Source organism: Triticum aestivum, chromosome 7D (assembly GCF_018294505.1).
Source record: "Triticum aestivum cultivar Chinese Spring chromosome 7D, IWGSC CS RefSeq v2.1, whole genome shotgun sequence".
Classification (NCBI taxonomy): domain Eukaryota; kingdom Viridiplantae; phylum Streptophyta; class Magnoliopsida; order Poales; family Poaceae; genus Triticum; species Triticum aestivum.
This window is the reverse complement of record NC_057814.1, coordinates 47,030,236-47,044,683: the sequence shown is the minus strand read 5'-3', so window position 1 is coordinate 47,044,683 and position 14,448 is coordinate 47,030,236. Positions and strand designations below refer to the sequence as shown.

The 14,448-nt window shown below is 46.5% G+C and overlaps 1 protein-coding gene across 2 annotated transcripts; it reads right to left on the bottom strand.

Annotated features, from left to right (window-relative positions):
• Positions 1 to 702: 702 nt before the first annotated feature.
• On the bottom strand, positions 703 to 3,606 carry LOC123166862 (coiled-coil domain-containing protein 97). Of its 2 annotated transcripts, none has more exons than XM_044584671.1 (2): positions 2,862 to 3,606; positions 703 to 1,273 (listed from the first exon to the last, which is right to left on the bottom strand). In XM_044584671.1, the coding sequence occupies exons 1-2, from the start codon at positions 3,537 to 3,539 to the stop codon at positions 1,013 to 1,015; spliced, it is 939 nt and encodes a 312-aa protein (XP_044440606.1). In that variant the 5' UTR covers positions 3,540 to 3,606; the 3' UTR covers positions 703 to 1,012. The 2 variants fall into 2 exon arrangements, with proteins under 2 accessions (XP_044440606.1, XP_044440607.1); XM_044584672.1 differs by having other exon boundaries at positions 703 to 1,227.
• Positions 3,607 to 14,448: the final 10,842 nt, after the last annotated feature.

Below are 14,448 nucleotides of genomic sequence, written 5' to 3'. Positions count from 1 at the left end.
CCATGTCAACCAGGCCATGCTCACCTTCGTGCACAACACCCCGCGGCAACGAGGAACCGGTTTTTCGAGGTGCTGGAGGCGGAGGACGACGACCTCACCTCCAACGGGAAGGAGTAGAGTAGGATTTAGTCGTTTTTAGGTCCTTTTGCCATGTATGTATGTAAAAATTATTTCAAGAAATCAGTGTCCGCTTTAATTTGTTGACTCCGGTTGAATGGCCGGCGCTCCACCTGCTGTCATTGGTGATCCACGTTGTTGGAGTTGCCCTTACGCCTCTTTTCCTATTGCCAGGATGAAGAGTCAGTTGGTGGCTGGCCCCAACACTGTTTTGTGGATACGACTGCTGATATTGAACCCACAGTGCTAAACAACACAATTCTGGTGAAGCCGTTTTCTTCTGCCACAAGGAAACCCAACATAAACAATCCACTTCTTTTTATAGACATGTAATATATCCTGGTCCAGAACAACCATCACAGAGGTCATGATACAACAAAACATGCATTACACATGAAAGTCATATCTTATCTTGGTCCAGCACACGGACAGTGAGGTCATAATACACCATGCCCAAGCAAGATGGAGACTAAACGGTGTTGAATGCTCTGCGTCCGCTGAAGAATAAATAAGGAAAAAGAAAAAGGTCACATGCCATGCCACTTGACCTACATTTTGACAAGGAGAAACTAACAGCACCAAGAGTGAAAGCGAGACCGAGAAGTATCAAACTCCACTGAGAAACAAAGGGAGAAAGGTCAAAAAAACACCAGCTCTGTAACCGGTAGCAACATAGAACCAGACGATTAGCCTACTGCCTGATACTATACCTTGGATAGAGCTCATCACAACTCATGGGGATGTGTAAACTGTGTGCCTGTGTCCAACACATACACGGTTGCATCATATATTTACATGCTGCTAACAAACAACACTACAGGGTCTGAACATGCCCGACGTACGCCACTGACCGAGTATGCAACTTAAATAGCAGCCGACTACATTGTGGACCGTCCTAATCTTCGTTGAAGTACTTGTCCTCCGCGTCGTAGTTGGCCTCCCTGGACCAGTGGTCGTCCAGCATCTCGTCGTTGTCGATCTGGAGGTAGTCCATGTGCTCCGAGTCTTGGCCTGACAGGAACTTCTCCTGCATCACCGAGGTGAACTGCTCCAGCTGATCCTCCATCTCCTCGGGGGACAATATCGGCTTGAAAGTCCCTGCAGGGGGGCCTGCAGTCTCGTTCGGGCACCCAGCGTTATCGTCGTGTGCAACCAGCTGCGACCAGGGGTTAGGAAGAAAATGAACGTCTAATAATCTGCTACGGCAGAGTTTACTACTGCTCTACCAGAGTATCTTAGTAAGGAAAAGGGAGATTGAAAAAATAGATCTATCTAAACTCAGAGGAAAGATATCCTGGTTTTTCTCTCCAGTCAAATAAGAAAAGGCAAATGCCGCAAGCGCAAACCAAAAGCGACAGTAAATGAAAGATACGCCTTAGATTGATTGAGTCTAGCATATTGGCCTGCTGAACCAGATTGTCATTTCTCCGGACAACAGCTCTACATCAAGTTGAGACCGACACAGTTGGGCCATAATGTCATGCATCTGTTCTAGTCAAGAACTAATCCAGTGATCTGTTTACTTTCAACTTGTTTCTTCCTCACCACTTAAATGTACGGTAAAAATGCGAGGTGCATATGATGTTTACAGATTCATCACAGGGCCCTAGCCGACAATAAAATACTGCAGAGTTAACAATGAGAGTTTCTAAATCTGACCACAGCTACAGCCGAGGCTACACCAACCCGCGGTTACAAATGTTTCAGAAAGAAAAAGGTAATCCTAGTTTCCTTGGGTGTTCTGAGGCCAGCAAAGCGGAGACGGACGACCACGGTCCCGACCTTGGCCCAATTGACACACATCTTACAAAAGGTGAAGACTAGGACTTGCAGGAAGGCTGATATATACCTATATTAGAATATCTGAGAATCCATTCCTATTGCACAAAATGGTCCAGATAGACTGAGCAAAAAAAGGGCTTCAATTCGATTCTCCAAATTGGAAAGTCACATACGACGGGCAGTGCACTCAAAGGTTTGGCGAATGAGGGCCCACCCAAAAGCACTATATCTGAAGTTAGAACTATCTAATAGCAGTTACATGGTGCCATAGTAATCCTAGTTTCTTAGAGTGGGTCCGATATATCTGAATTAGAACTATGTAATAACAAACCATATTAATCCTAGTTTCTTAGAGCGGGTCTGATAGATCTGAAGTTAGAACTACGTAACTAGCAAACTAGCAGTTACACAATGCCATACAAAGAACGCATTTCACACACAAAAAACATGAATAAATAGAAACCGTATCCTAGCGTAAACATAACCAACCAAGATGCTATTGCAGGGTATCTGCAACTGCAAACTACATTTAAGGAAACTCTAAAGCAGCTCTGCAGAAAAAGATGTTTTTTTTTCCTACCTAACCATTTACTGGGTTTGATGTAATACAGTCATACCTGTAAAACAAGTAATTTTCTACAACCTCTGTAACTTAACGTAAGACGTTTTTACAGCAAAAACGTCTTACATTAAGTTACAGAGGGAGTACATCTGAAGACTTCACACAGTGTAGATTACTATTTTCCATAGACAAAGCAGACTACAAATCAAAATTAATATTCTACAAGTCAGAGCGAGTTTGATATAAGCGAAATCGATGTAAGCGCAACTACATCGCCTCAATGTATCATCGCAACACAAACTTGTACAGTTCTATGTAAGTGCAAGCAATTGTAACACAGAAATTAGGCACAATCAAGTCAGAACATGCAGAGAGTAATACTAATTGGCAGCAAGCAAACCTCAGTCGAGCTAAGATTCTCGGTGTTCTCCTCCATGCCGATGTTCTCTTCTTCCTCTTCTTCCTCCTCCTCCTCTTCTTCCTCTTCCTCCTCCTCTTCCTCCTGCCCCATCATCGGCCGCTCAACGGGGCCGCCGACCCACTCGCTGGGGTCAACACCCCTCCTGATCTGCTCCCCGCGGATCTTCTCCACGATGACGGCCTCCTCGGCCCGCCGCATCAGCGTCTCGGAGAACTTCTCCCCGGGCCGCACCATGGCCCGCCCGAAGGGGTCCTGGAACCTGCCGAGGTACTCGTGGTGCAGGTACGGCTCCCGCTCCCGCATCGCCTCCTCGGAGAAGTAGTCCCCCTGGCTCACCAGGCGGTGGAGGTAGGCGCGGCGCCGGTTGCGCACGCGCGCGGGGGCCGGGGCCTCCCCGGCGGCCGCGGCGCGGAGGCGGCGGAGGTGCCAGCCCACCTCGTAGTCATCCCGGAGGGCGTCGAAGGGGGCCAGCTCGTCCGGGCGCAGCGCGGCGCCGTACCGCTCGAGGAAGAGCGGCGCGTCGCGGGAGAGGAGGTCGAGGAGGGCGGACTTGCGCGTCTCCGGCGGCGGCGAGGTGCGGAGGAAGGCCGTGGGGAAGTAGAGGCCGTCGACGGCGGAGAGCCGGGCGGCGATGCGGTCCATCGCCGCGGGCTCCATGGTGAGCGGCGGTGGGTCGGCGCCGGAGGGGGAGGGCTGGCTCGGTCGGGCTTTGGCGGTGCGCGGATCGGTGGGTTGGGCTTTGAACTCTTCTATGGAGTCGGTTTCGTTTTCTAATGGGCCGTAAGTCCGTCGTGGTGTGTCCATCGTGAACGGAACGGATCAAAAGGTGAAAATTAGATCCATTGTCCAGTAACAATTAGTTCTTTTTCTCAAAAGAAGTAACAATTAGTTTTAAAGAGAAATTAGGAGTACTAATTAATATTTAAAGATTTTTTTGCAAGGATAATAACGATAACTTCATGAACATTATATTTGATAGTTTTCAATAATTCTAAAAAAAATACAGTACGTTAGAACATCGATGTACCCCTTCGCAAAGAAAGAACATCGATGTACATTATAAACGTGCTAAATTTCACAAATAAACTCATATTCGTGTGGGAATTTATTTAATACCAACGGTTTTTTTATTCGCAAAAAAAAAACCAATGATTGTTTTCATCCGCAAAAAAAACCAACATTTGTTAGGCCTGAAATTTTCTCCTTAATCTAGTGAGGGTTAAATGAACAAAAACGCTAAAAATCTGACGTCGGATTTCTAGGCATGGCAAATCCGAGGTTTTCATGGCAATTTATATTTGGCGCGATGATAGCAATTTTAGTTTGCAACCACAATAATTTCGTGGCAAAAATGAAAATTGAAGCGAATTTCCCATGCTCGCCAAATAAACTTGTCATTCTCGACAAACATAATTTGCCATTAAAAAGTGTTCGATTTATCATGCCTAAAAGCTGACGTTCGCTGAATATCCGGGTCCTAAATGAATTGAAGTCATTATGTTTGCCTTAACAACGTGATTATCCTATTGTTTATCGCCCCTTAGTAGCTGCAAATATTTACATACATATATGTCCTAAAAATTGAAAAAAAAGAAGTCCTCGGGCTCTTTTTTAAGGCAGAGGCCAAGCAAGGTCGGCGGTGCAGCAAGTGATCAACATGCCCAAGGGACATGCCAGTTGGGAAATGTTGACACAAGTGGTCTCATGCATGGGAAAGCTTGCCCTAGCGATGTACAAGAGGAGGTCAAGGTTGTGCTGCAGGGTTACACAAGTATAGTTTCAGCAAAATATTTAGGGCTCCCTACACCAATGGGCCAAATGGCATGAGGGAATTTTCACATCATCCAAGCGCAACTTCTGAAAGGAATGGCGCAATACGGAGAATTTTCTAATGGCGCAAAGAAATCCTCATCAAGGCAGTTATGCAATCCCCGTCGACCTATTTGATGGATGTCTTTAAACTTCCCGGGCCTTTATGAAGAACTCATGAAAATCATAAGAGAGTTTTGATGGGGTGCAAGCAAAGATATCCATTGCACCCACTAGATCTCGTGGGAATGCATGATCCGAAACCTTGTGGTGGTATGGGTTTTTGACATTTACAACTCTTTAATCAGACAGTGCTGGTTAAACAGACATCGATGCTTTTTGTTGCGACATGCTAAGTTTTCTCCCTTATTGCTAGTAGGTTGATGGGTGGCACGCCTGGCACACATGTTTTGGCCTTGCAGCCTTGCTTGTGTGTCCATAACTCAAAATAGGTGACCTAAGCCGCTACCCGACTAAACATACCAATAGTCACCAAATTCATATGGGCTACTGATGAGTAGGCAATGATTTTCTTATAATCGATTTGTCTTAAAGTGGTCAAGGAAGTATATATTATAATATCAGATGGCGTAGAGAGCCCCTAGGAAGCCCTCGTGGAACAGACGGACGCGGAGGCTCCCAGTAAGCCACGCATGGGCATGACGCAAGTCGGGCTAGTTCGGTCACGACGAACGGGATGTGTGTCGCGCACGCTTGCGCCAGCTCACGCGCCTTTGCCCCCCTTCAACCCCCTAGAGGCGAGGACGCGAACGCGTAGGTTCGGCATCCGGCCTCGCGAGTGGGCATGTGAAAGGGCGCTGCAAGATGGTGGCCCCGCCCCTCTTCCCACGTCCATCCGTCATGGACAACCAAGGCGGGTTGCCCGGGTGCATGCCGTCCAGACAGATCGGATGATGCAGAGAGCTCACAAGAGGTCCCTGCGGAACACCACCTGAAAAGGGATGCATGGAGGGCCTCCTCTCCCGTGAAGCCCCCAGAAGGTGGGTACTCCAGCATCCTTTTATAGGAGTAAGGGCATCCCCAAAGCTGACCCTGAAGCCAACCGCTTTTGTCCATACTGAGACGTCTCGACCCGGTATCCCATCAATTCGCGGATCGATTTGGACGTCTGTTTTCCCGCAAACTAGAGGCAAAACCAGGGGCTTGCGGGATTGCCGCCACATATGCGAAGGAGATCCCGGACTGGCCCGAAAATCTCTCCTGCATGAAGCGGTTGCCATTGCTAAAGCCGTTCCAGAGCACGAGCGTTGCATTCATGCTAGCCTAGAGCGAACGCGACCTCTCATTTGTGCCAACACTGAAGTGACGCGTCGGTCGAGAGCACCGCTTGCGCCGCGTCCGATGTCCGCGCCTGTTTAATGTTGTAGAGACATTACTGGACAGGATAGGATGTATATCTACCACTTGAAGCAGGTTGCCGTCTGTCCACCTACCGTCATTATACACGCACACCAGCTGCGAAACCAACTCCGGTGCCCGCATTGACACACCCCACCGCTTGGCCTGGCCGGTGTTGGCCATTTACACCAGGTCACACTCGGCACAAACCACACCACACCACGTCCGCTTCACATCCTCCTCCGTGGACCACCACCTCCATGACCGCAAGCTCCACTACAATGTTGGCGAGCCTCCAGACAGAGCATAAGCACGAGCTAGCCACCCTTACGGCCGGCTAGCAGGGTTGTCATGTGAGGCGAATAGAGGTCGGCCTGCCAGCCTACTCCTCGAAGGTCTCCGATGATGACCCGACGATGGAGACAACCTCCGACGACGAGTCGGTGCCCCTGCGCGCCCTGTTCCATTCCGGCTTGACCATGGAGCATGCGCAAGCACACTTCAAGGATGCCATGGCGGAGCAGCAGCCGGCGCCACAGTCGATGTCAGGGTTCTGGCAGGTGCAGGAGGAATAGGGTACTGTTGGGGAACGTAGTAATTTCAAAAAAATTCCTACGCGCACGCAAGATCACGGTGATGCATAGCAACGAGAGGGGAGAGTGTTGTCCACGTACGCTCGTAGACCGAAAGCGGAAGCGTTATGACAACGTGGTTGATGTAGTCGTACGTCTTCACGATCGACCGATCCTAGTACTGAACGTACGGCACCTCCGCGATTTGCACACGTTCAGCTCGGCGACGTCCCACGAACTCACGATCCAGTAGAGCTTCGAGGGAGAGCTTCATCAGCACGATGGTGTGATGACGGTGATGATGAAGCTACCGGCGCAGGGCTTCGCCTAAGCACTACGACGATATGACCGAGGTGGATTATGGTGGAGGGGGCACCGAACACGGCTAACAGATCAATGATCAACTTGTGTGTCTATGGGGTGCCCCCCTCCCCGTATATAAAGGAGTGGAGGAGGGGGGAGGGCTGGCCTCTCTATGGCGCGCCCTGGAGGAGTCCTACACCCACTAGGAGTAGGATTCCCCCCCCCTTCCCTAGTTGGACTAGGAGAGAAGGAAGGGGAGAGAGGGAGGAAGGAAAGGGGGGCGCCGCCCCCCCCCTCCTAGTCCAATTCGGACCAGAGGGGAAGGGGGCGCGCGGCCTGCTCTGGCCTCCTCCCTCTCCCTCCACTATGGCCCAATAAGGCCATATACTTACCGGGGGGTTCCGGTAACCTCCCGGTACTCCGGTAAATTCCCGTATTCACCCGGAACTATTCCGATGTCCAAATATAGGCTTCCAATATATCGATCTTTATGTCTCGGCCATTTTGAGACTCCTCGTCATGTCCGTGATCATATCTGGGACTCCGAACTACCTTCGGTACATCAAAACACATAAACTCATAATATCGATCGTCACCGAACGTTAAGTGTGCGGACCCTATGGGTTCGAGAACTATGTAGACATGACCGAGACACGTCTCCGGTCAATAACCAATAGCGGAACCTGGATGCTCATATTGGCTCGTACATATTCTACGAAGATCTTTATCGGTCAAACCGCATAACAACATACGTTGTTCCCTTTGTCATCGGTATGTTACTTGCCCGAGATTCGATCGTCGGTATCTCAATACCTAGTTCAATCTCGTTACCGGCAAGTCTCTTTACTCGTGCTGTAATGCATCATCCCGCAACTAACTCATTAGTTACATTGCTTGCAAGGATTATAGTGACGTGCATTACCGAGAGGGCCCAGAGATACCTCTCGGACAATCGGAGTGGCAAATCCTAATCTCGATCTATGCCAACTCAACAAGTACCATCAGAGACACCTGTAGAGCACCTTTATAATCACCCAGTTACGTTGTGACGTTTGGTAGCACACAAAGTGTTCCTCCGGTATTCAGGAGTTGCATAATCTCATAGTCATAGGAACATGTATAAGTCATGAAGAAAGCAATAGCAATATACTAAAAAATCAAGTGCTAAGCTAACGGAATGGGTCAAGTCAATCACATCATTCTCTAATAATGTGATCCCGTTAATCAAATGACAACTCATGTCTATGGTTAGGAAACATAACCATCTTTGATTCAACGAGCTAGTCAAGTAGAGGCATACTAATGACACTCTGTTTGTCTATGTATTCACACATGTACTAAGTTTCCAGTTAATACAATTCTAGCATGAATAATAAACATTTATCATGATATAAGGAAATATAAATAACAACTTTATTATTGCCTCTAGGGCATATTTCCTTCAGTCTCCCACTTGCACTAGAGTCAATAATCTAGATTACACAGTAATGATTCTAACACCCATGGAGTCTTGGTGCTGATCATGTTTTGCTCGTGAGAGAGGCTTAGTCAACGGGTCTGCAACATTCAGATCCGTATGTATCTTGCAAATCTCTATGTCTCCCTCCTTCACTTGATCGCGGATGGAATTGAAGCATCTCTTGATGTGCTTGGTTCTCTTGTGAAATCTGGATTCCTTTGCCAAGGCAATTCCACCAGTATTGTCACAAAATATTTTCATTAGACCCAATGCACTAGGTATGACACCTAGATCGGATATGAACTCCTTCATCCAGACTCCTTCATTTGCTGCTTCCGAAGTAGCTATGTACTCCGCTTCACACATAGATCCCGCCACGACGCTTTGCTTAGAACTGCACCAACTGACAGCTCCACCGTTCAATATAAATACGTATCCGGTTTGTGACTTAGAGTCATCTGGATCAGTGTCAAAGCTTGCATCAACGTAACCATTTACGACGAGCTCTTTGTCACCTCCATAAACGAGAAACATATCCTTAGTCCTTTTCAGGTATTTCAGGATGTTCTTGACCGTTGTCCAGTGATCCACTCCTGGATTACTTTGGTACCTCCCTGCTAAACTAATAGCAAGGCACACATCAGGTCTGGTACACAGCATTGCATACATGATAGAGCCTATGGCTGAAGCATAGGGAACGCTTTTCATTTTCTCTCTATCTTCTGCAGTGGTCGGGCATTGAGTCTGACTCAACTTCACACCTTGTAACACAGGCAAGAACCCTTTCTTTGCTTGATCCATTTTGAACTTCTTCAAAACTTTATCAAGGTATGTGCTTTGTGAAAGTCCAATTAAGCGTCTCGATCTATCTCTATAGATCTTGATGCCCAATATATAAGCAGCTTCACCGAGGTCTTTCATTGAAAAACTCTTGTTCAAGTATCCTTTTATGCTATCCAGAAATTCTATATCATTTCCAATCAACAATATGTCATCCACATATAATATTAGAAATGCTATAGAGCTCCCACTCACTTTATTGTAAATACAGGCTTCTCAAAGTCTGTATAAAACCATATGCTTTGATCACACTATCAAAACATTTATTCCAACTCCGAGAGGCTTGCACCAGTCCATAAATGGATCGCTGGAGCTTGCACACTTTGTTAGCATCCTTTGGATCGATAAAACCTTCAGGTTGCATCATGTACAACTCTTCTTCCAGAAATCCATTCAGGAATGCAGTCTTTACATCCATTTGCCAAATTTCATAATCATAAAATGCGGCAATTGCTAACATGATTCGGACGGACTTAAGCATCGCTACGAGTGAGAAGGTCTCATCGTAGTCAACTCCTTGAACTTGTCGAAAACCTTTCACAATAAGTCGAGCTTTGTAGACAGTAACATTATCGTCAGCGTCGGTCTTCTTCTTGAAGATCCATTTATTCTCTATGGCTTGTCGATCATCGGGCAAGTCAACCAAAGTCCATACTTTGTTCTCATACATGGATCCCATCTCAGATTTCATGGCCTCAAGCCATTTCGCGGAATCTGGGCTCATCATCGCTTCCTCATAGTTTGTAGGTTCGTCATGGTCAAGTAACATGACCTCCAGAACAGGATTACCGTACCACTCTGGTGCGGATCTTACTCTAGTTGACCTACGAGGTTCGATAGTAACTTGATCTGAAGTTACATGATCATCATCATTAGCTTCCTCACTAATTGGTGTAGGAGTCACAGGAACAGATTTCTGTGATGAGCTACTTTTCAATAAGGGAGCAGGTACAGTTACCTCATCAAGTTCTACATTCCTCCCACTCACTTTTTCAAGAGAAACTCCTTCTGTAGAAAGGATCAATTCTTAGCAACGAATATCTTGCCTTCGGATCTGTGATAGAAGGTGTACCCAACAGTCTCCTTTGGGTATCCTATGAAGACACATTTCTCCGATTTGGGTTCGAGCTTATCAGGTTGAAGCTTTTTCACATAAGCATCGCAGCCCCAAACTTTAAGAAATGGCAACTTTGGTTTCTTGCCAAACCACAGTTCATAAGGTGCCGTCTCAACGGATTTAGATGGTGCCCTATTTAATGTGAATGCAGCCGTCTCTAAAGCATAACCCCAAAACGATAGCGGTAAATCAGTAAGAGACATCATAGATCGCACCATATCAAGTAAAGTACGATTACGACGTTCGGACACACCATTACGCTGTGGTGTTCGGGGTGGCGTGAGTTGCGAAACTATTCCGCATTGTTTCAAATGAAGACCAAATTCGTAACTCAAATATTCTCCTCCACGATCAGATCGTAGAAACTTTATTTTCTTGCTACGATAATTTTTCACTTCACTCTGAAATTCTTTGAACTTTTCAAATGTTTCAGACTTATGTTTCATTAAGTCGATATACCCATATCTGCTTAAATCATCTGTAAAGGTGAGAAAATAACGATACCCGCCGTGAGCCTTAAGATTCATCGGACCACATACATCAGTATGTATGATTTCCAACAAATCTGTTTCTCGCTCCATTGTTTCGGAGAACGGAGTTTTAGCCATCTTGCCCATGAGGCATGGTTCGCAAGTACTAAGTGATTCATAATCAAGTGATTCCAAAATTCCATCGGAATGGAGTTTCTTCATGCGCTTTACACCAATATGACCTAAACGGCAGTGCCACAAATAAGTTGCACTATCATTATCGACTCTGCTTCTTTTGGCTTCAATATTATGAATATGTGTATCACTACTATCGAGATTCAATATAAATAGGCCGCTCTTCAAGGGTGCATGACCATAAAAGATATTACTCATATAAATAGAACAACCATTATTCTTTGATTTAAATGAATAACCGTCTCGCATCAAACAAGATCCAGATATAATGTTCATGCTCAACGCTGGCACCAAATAACAATTATTCAGGTGTAAAACTAATCCCGAAGGTAGATGTAGAGGTAGCGTGCTGACCGCGATCACATCGGCTTTGAAACCATTTCCCACGCGCATCGTCACCTCGTCCTTAGCCAATCTTCGCTTAATCTGTAGTCCTTGTTTCGAGTTGCAAATATTAGCAACAGAACCAGTATCAAATACCTAGGTGCTACTGCGAGCATTAGTAAGGTACACATCAATAACATGTATATCACATATACCTTTGTTCACCTTGCCATCCTTCTTATCCGCCAAATACTTGGGGCAGTTCCGCTTTCAGTGACCAATCCCTTTGCAGTAGAAACACTCAGTCTCAGGCTTAGGTCCAGACTTGGGCTTCTTCACTTGAGCAGCAACTTGCTTGCCGTTCTTCTTAAAGTTCCCCTTCTTCCCTTTACCCTTTTTCTTGAAACTGGTGATCTTGTTGACCATCAACACTTGATGCTCCTTCTTGATTTCTACCTCCGCAGCCTTTAGCATTGCGAAAAGCTCGGGAATTGTCTTATCCATCCCTTGCATGTTATAGTTCATCACGAAGCTCTTGTAGCTTTGTGGCAGTGATTGAAGAATTCTGCCAATGACACTATCATCCGGAAGATTAACTCCCAGTTGAATCAAGTGATTGTTATACCCAGACATTTTGAGTATATGCTCACTGACAGAACTATTCTCCTCCATCTTGCAGATGTAGAACTTATTGGAGACTTCATATCTCTTAATCCGGGCATTTGCTTGAAATATTAACTTCAACTCCTGGAACATCTCATATGCACCATGACGTTCAAAACGTCGTTGAAGTCCCGGTTCTAAGCCGTAAAGCATGGCACACTGAACTATCGAGTAGTCATCAGCTTTGCTCTGCCAGACGTTCATAACATCTGGCGTTGCTCCTGCAGCGGGTTTGGCATCTAGCGGTGCTTCCAGGACGTAATTCTTCTGTGCAGCAATGAGGATAATCCTCAAGTTACGGACCCAGTCCGTATAGTTGCTACCATCATCTTTCAACTTAGCTTTCTCTAGGAACACATTAAAATTCAACGGAACAACAGCACGGGCCATCTATCTACAACAACATAGACATGCAAAATACTATCAGGTACTAAGTTCATGATAAATTAAAGTTCAATTAATTAAATTACTTAAGAACTCCCACTTAGATAGACATCCCTCTAATCATCTAAGTGATCACGTGATCCAAATCAACTAAACCATGTTCGATCATCACGTGAGATGGAGTAGTTTTCAATGGTGAACATCACTATGTTGATCATATCTACTATATGATTCACGCTCGACCTTTCGGTCTCAGTGTTCCGAGGCCATATCTACATATGCTAGGCTCCTCAAGTCTAACCCGAGTATTCTGCGTGTGCAAAAATGGCTTGCACCCGTTGTATGCGAACGTAGAGCTTATCACACCCGATCATCACGTGGTGTCTCAGCACGACGAACTTTCGCCAACGGTGCATACATAGGGAGAACACTTGTACCTTGAAATTAGTGAGAGATCATCTTATAATGCTACCGTCGATCTAAGCAAAATAAGATGCATAAAGGATAAACATCACATGCAATCAATATAAGTGATATGATATGGCCATCATCATCTTGTGCCTTTGATCTTCATCTCCAAAGCATCTTCATGATCACCATCGTCACCGGCGCGACACCTTGATCTTCATCGTAGCATCGTTGTCGTCTCGCCAACTATTGTTTCTATGATTATTGCTACCACTTAGTGATAAAGTAAAGCAATTACATGGCAATTGCATTTCATACAATAAAGTGACAACCATATGGCTCCTGCCAGTTGCCGATAACTCTGTTACAAAACATGATCCTCTCATACAATAAAATTTAGCATCATGTCTTGACCATATCACATCACAACATGCCCTGCAAAAAGAAGTTAGACGTCCTCTACTTGTTGTTGCAAGTTTTACGTGGCTGCTATGGGCTGAGCAAGAACCGTTCTTACCTACGCATCAAAACCACAACAATATTTTGTCAAGTATGTGTTGTTTTAACCTTCAACAAGGACCGGGCGTAGCCACACTCGATTCAACTAAAGTTGGAGAAACTGACACCCGCCAGCCACCTGTGTGCGAAGCACATCGGTAGAACCAGTCTCGCGTAAGCGTACGCGTAATGTCGGTCCGAGCCGCTTCATCCAACAATACCGCCGAATCAAAGTATGACATGCTGGTAAGCAGTATGACTAGTATCGTCCACAACTCACTTGTGTTCTACTCGTGCATATAACATCTACGCATAAACCTGGCTCGGATGCCACTGTTGGGGAACGTAGTAATTTCAAAAAATTTACTATGCACACGCAAGATCATGGTGATGCATAGCAATGAGAGGGAAGAGTGTTGTCCACGTACCCTCGTAGACCGAAAGCGGAAGCGTTATGACAACGCGGTTGATGTAGTCGTACGTCTTCACGATCGACCGATCCTAGTACCGAACGTACGACACCTCCGCGATCTGCACACGTTCAGCTCGGCGACGTCCCACGAACTCACAATCCAGTAGAGCTTTGAGGGAGAGCTTCATCAGCACGACGGCGTAATAACGGTGATGATGAAGCTACCGGCGCAGGGCTTCGCCTAAGCACTACGACGATATGACCGAGGTGGATTATGGTGGAGGGGGGCACCGCACACGGCTAAGAGATCAATGATCAACTTGTGTGTCTATGGGGTGCCCCCTCCCCCGTATATAAAGGAGTGAAGGAGGGGGAGGGCCGGCCTCTCTATGGCGCGCCATGGAGGAGTCCTACTCCCACTGGGAGTAGGATTCCCCCCCTTCCCTAGTTGGACTAGGAGAGAAGGAAGGGGGAGAGAGGGAGGAAGGAAAGGGGGGTGCCCCCCTCCTAGTCCAATTCAGACCAGAGGGGAAGGGGGCGTGCAGCCTGCCCTGGCCTCCTCTCTCTCTCCACTATGGCCCAATAAGGCCCATATACTTACCGGGGGGGGGGGGGTTCGGTAACCTCCCGGTACTCCGGTAAATTCCCGAATTCACCCGGAACTATTCCGATGTCCAAATATAGGCTTTCAATATATCGATATTTATGTCTCGACCATTTCAAGACTCCTCGTCATGTCCGTGATCATATCCG

What these genes read in the sequence shown, in the direction of transcription:
- LOC123166862 (XM_044584671.1), bottom strand. Translation starts at nt 3,539, where the DNA reads ATGGAGCCCGCGGCGATGGACCGCATCGCCGCCCGGCTCTCCGCCGTC. An exon ending in AGAATCTTAGCTCGACTGAG is followed by an intron (nt 1,274 to 2,861) that starts GTTTGCTTGCTG and finishes CCCTGGTCGCAG; the next exon opens with CTGGTTGCACACGACGATAA.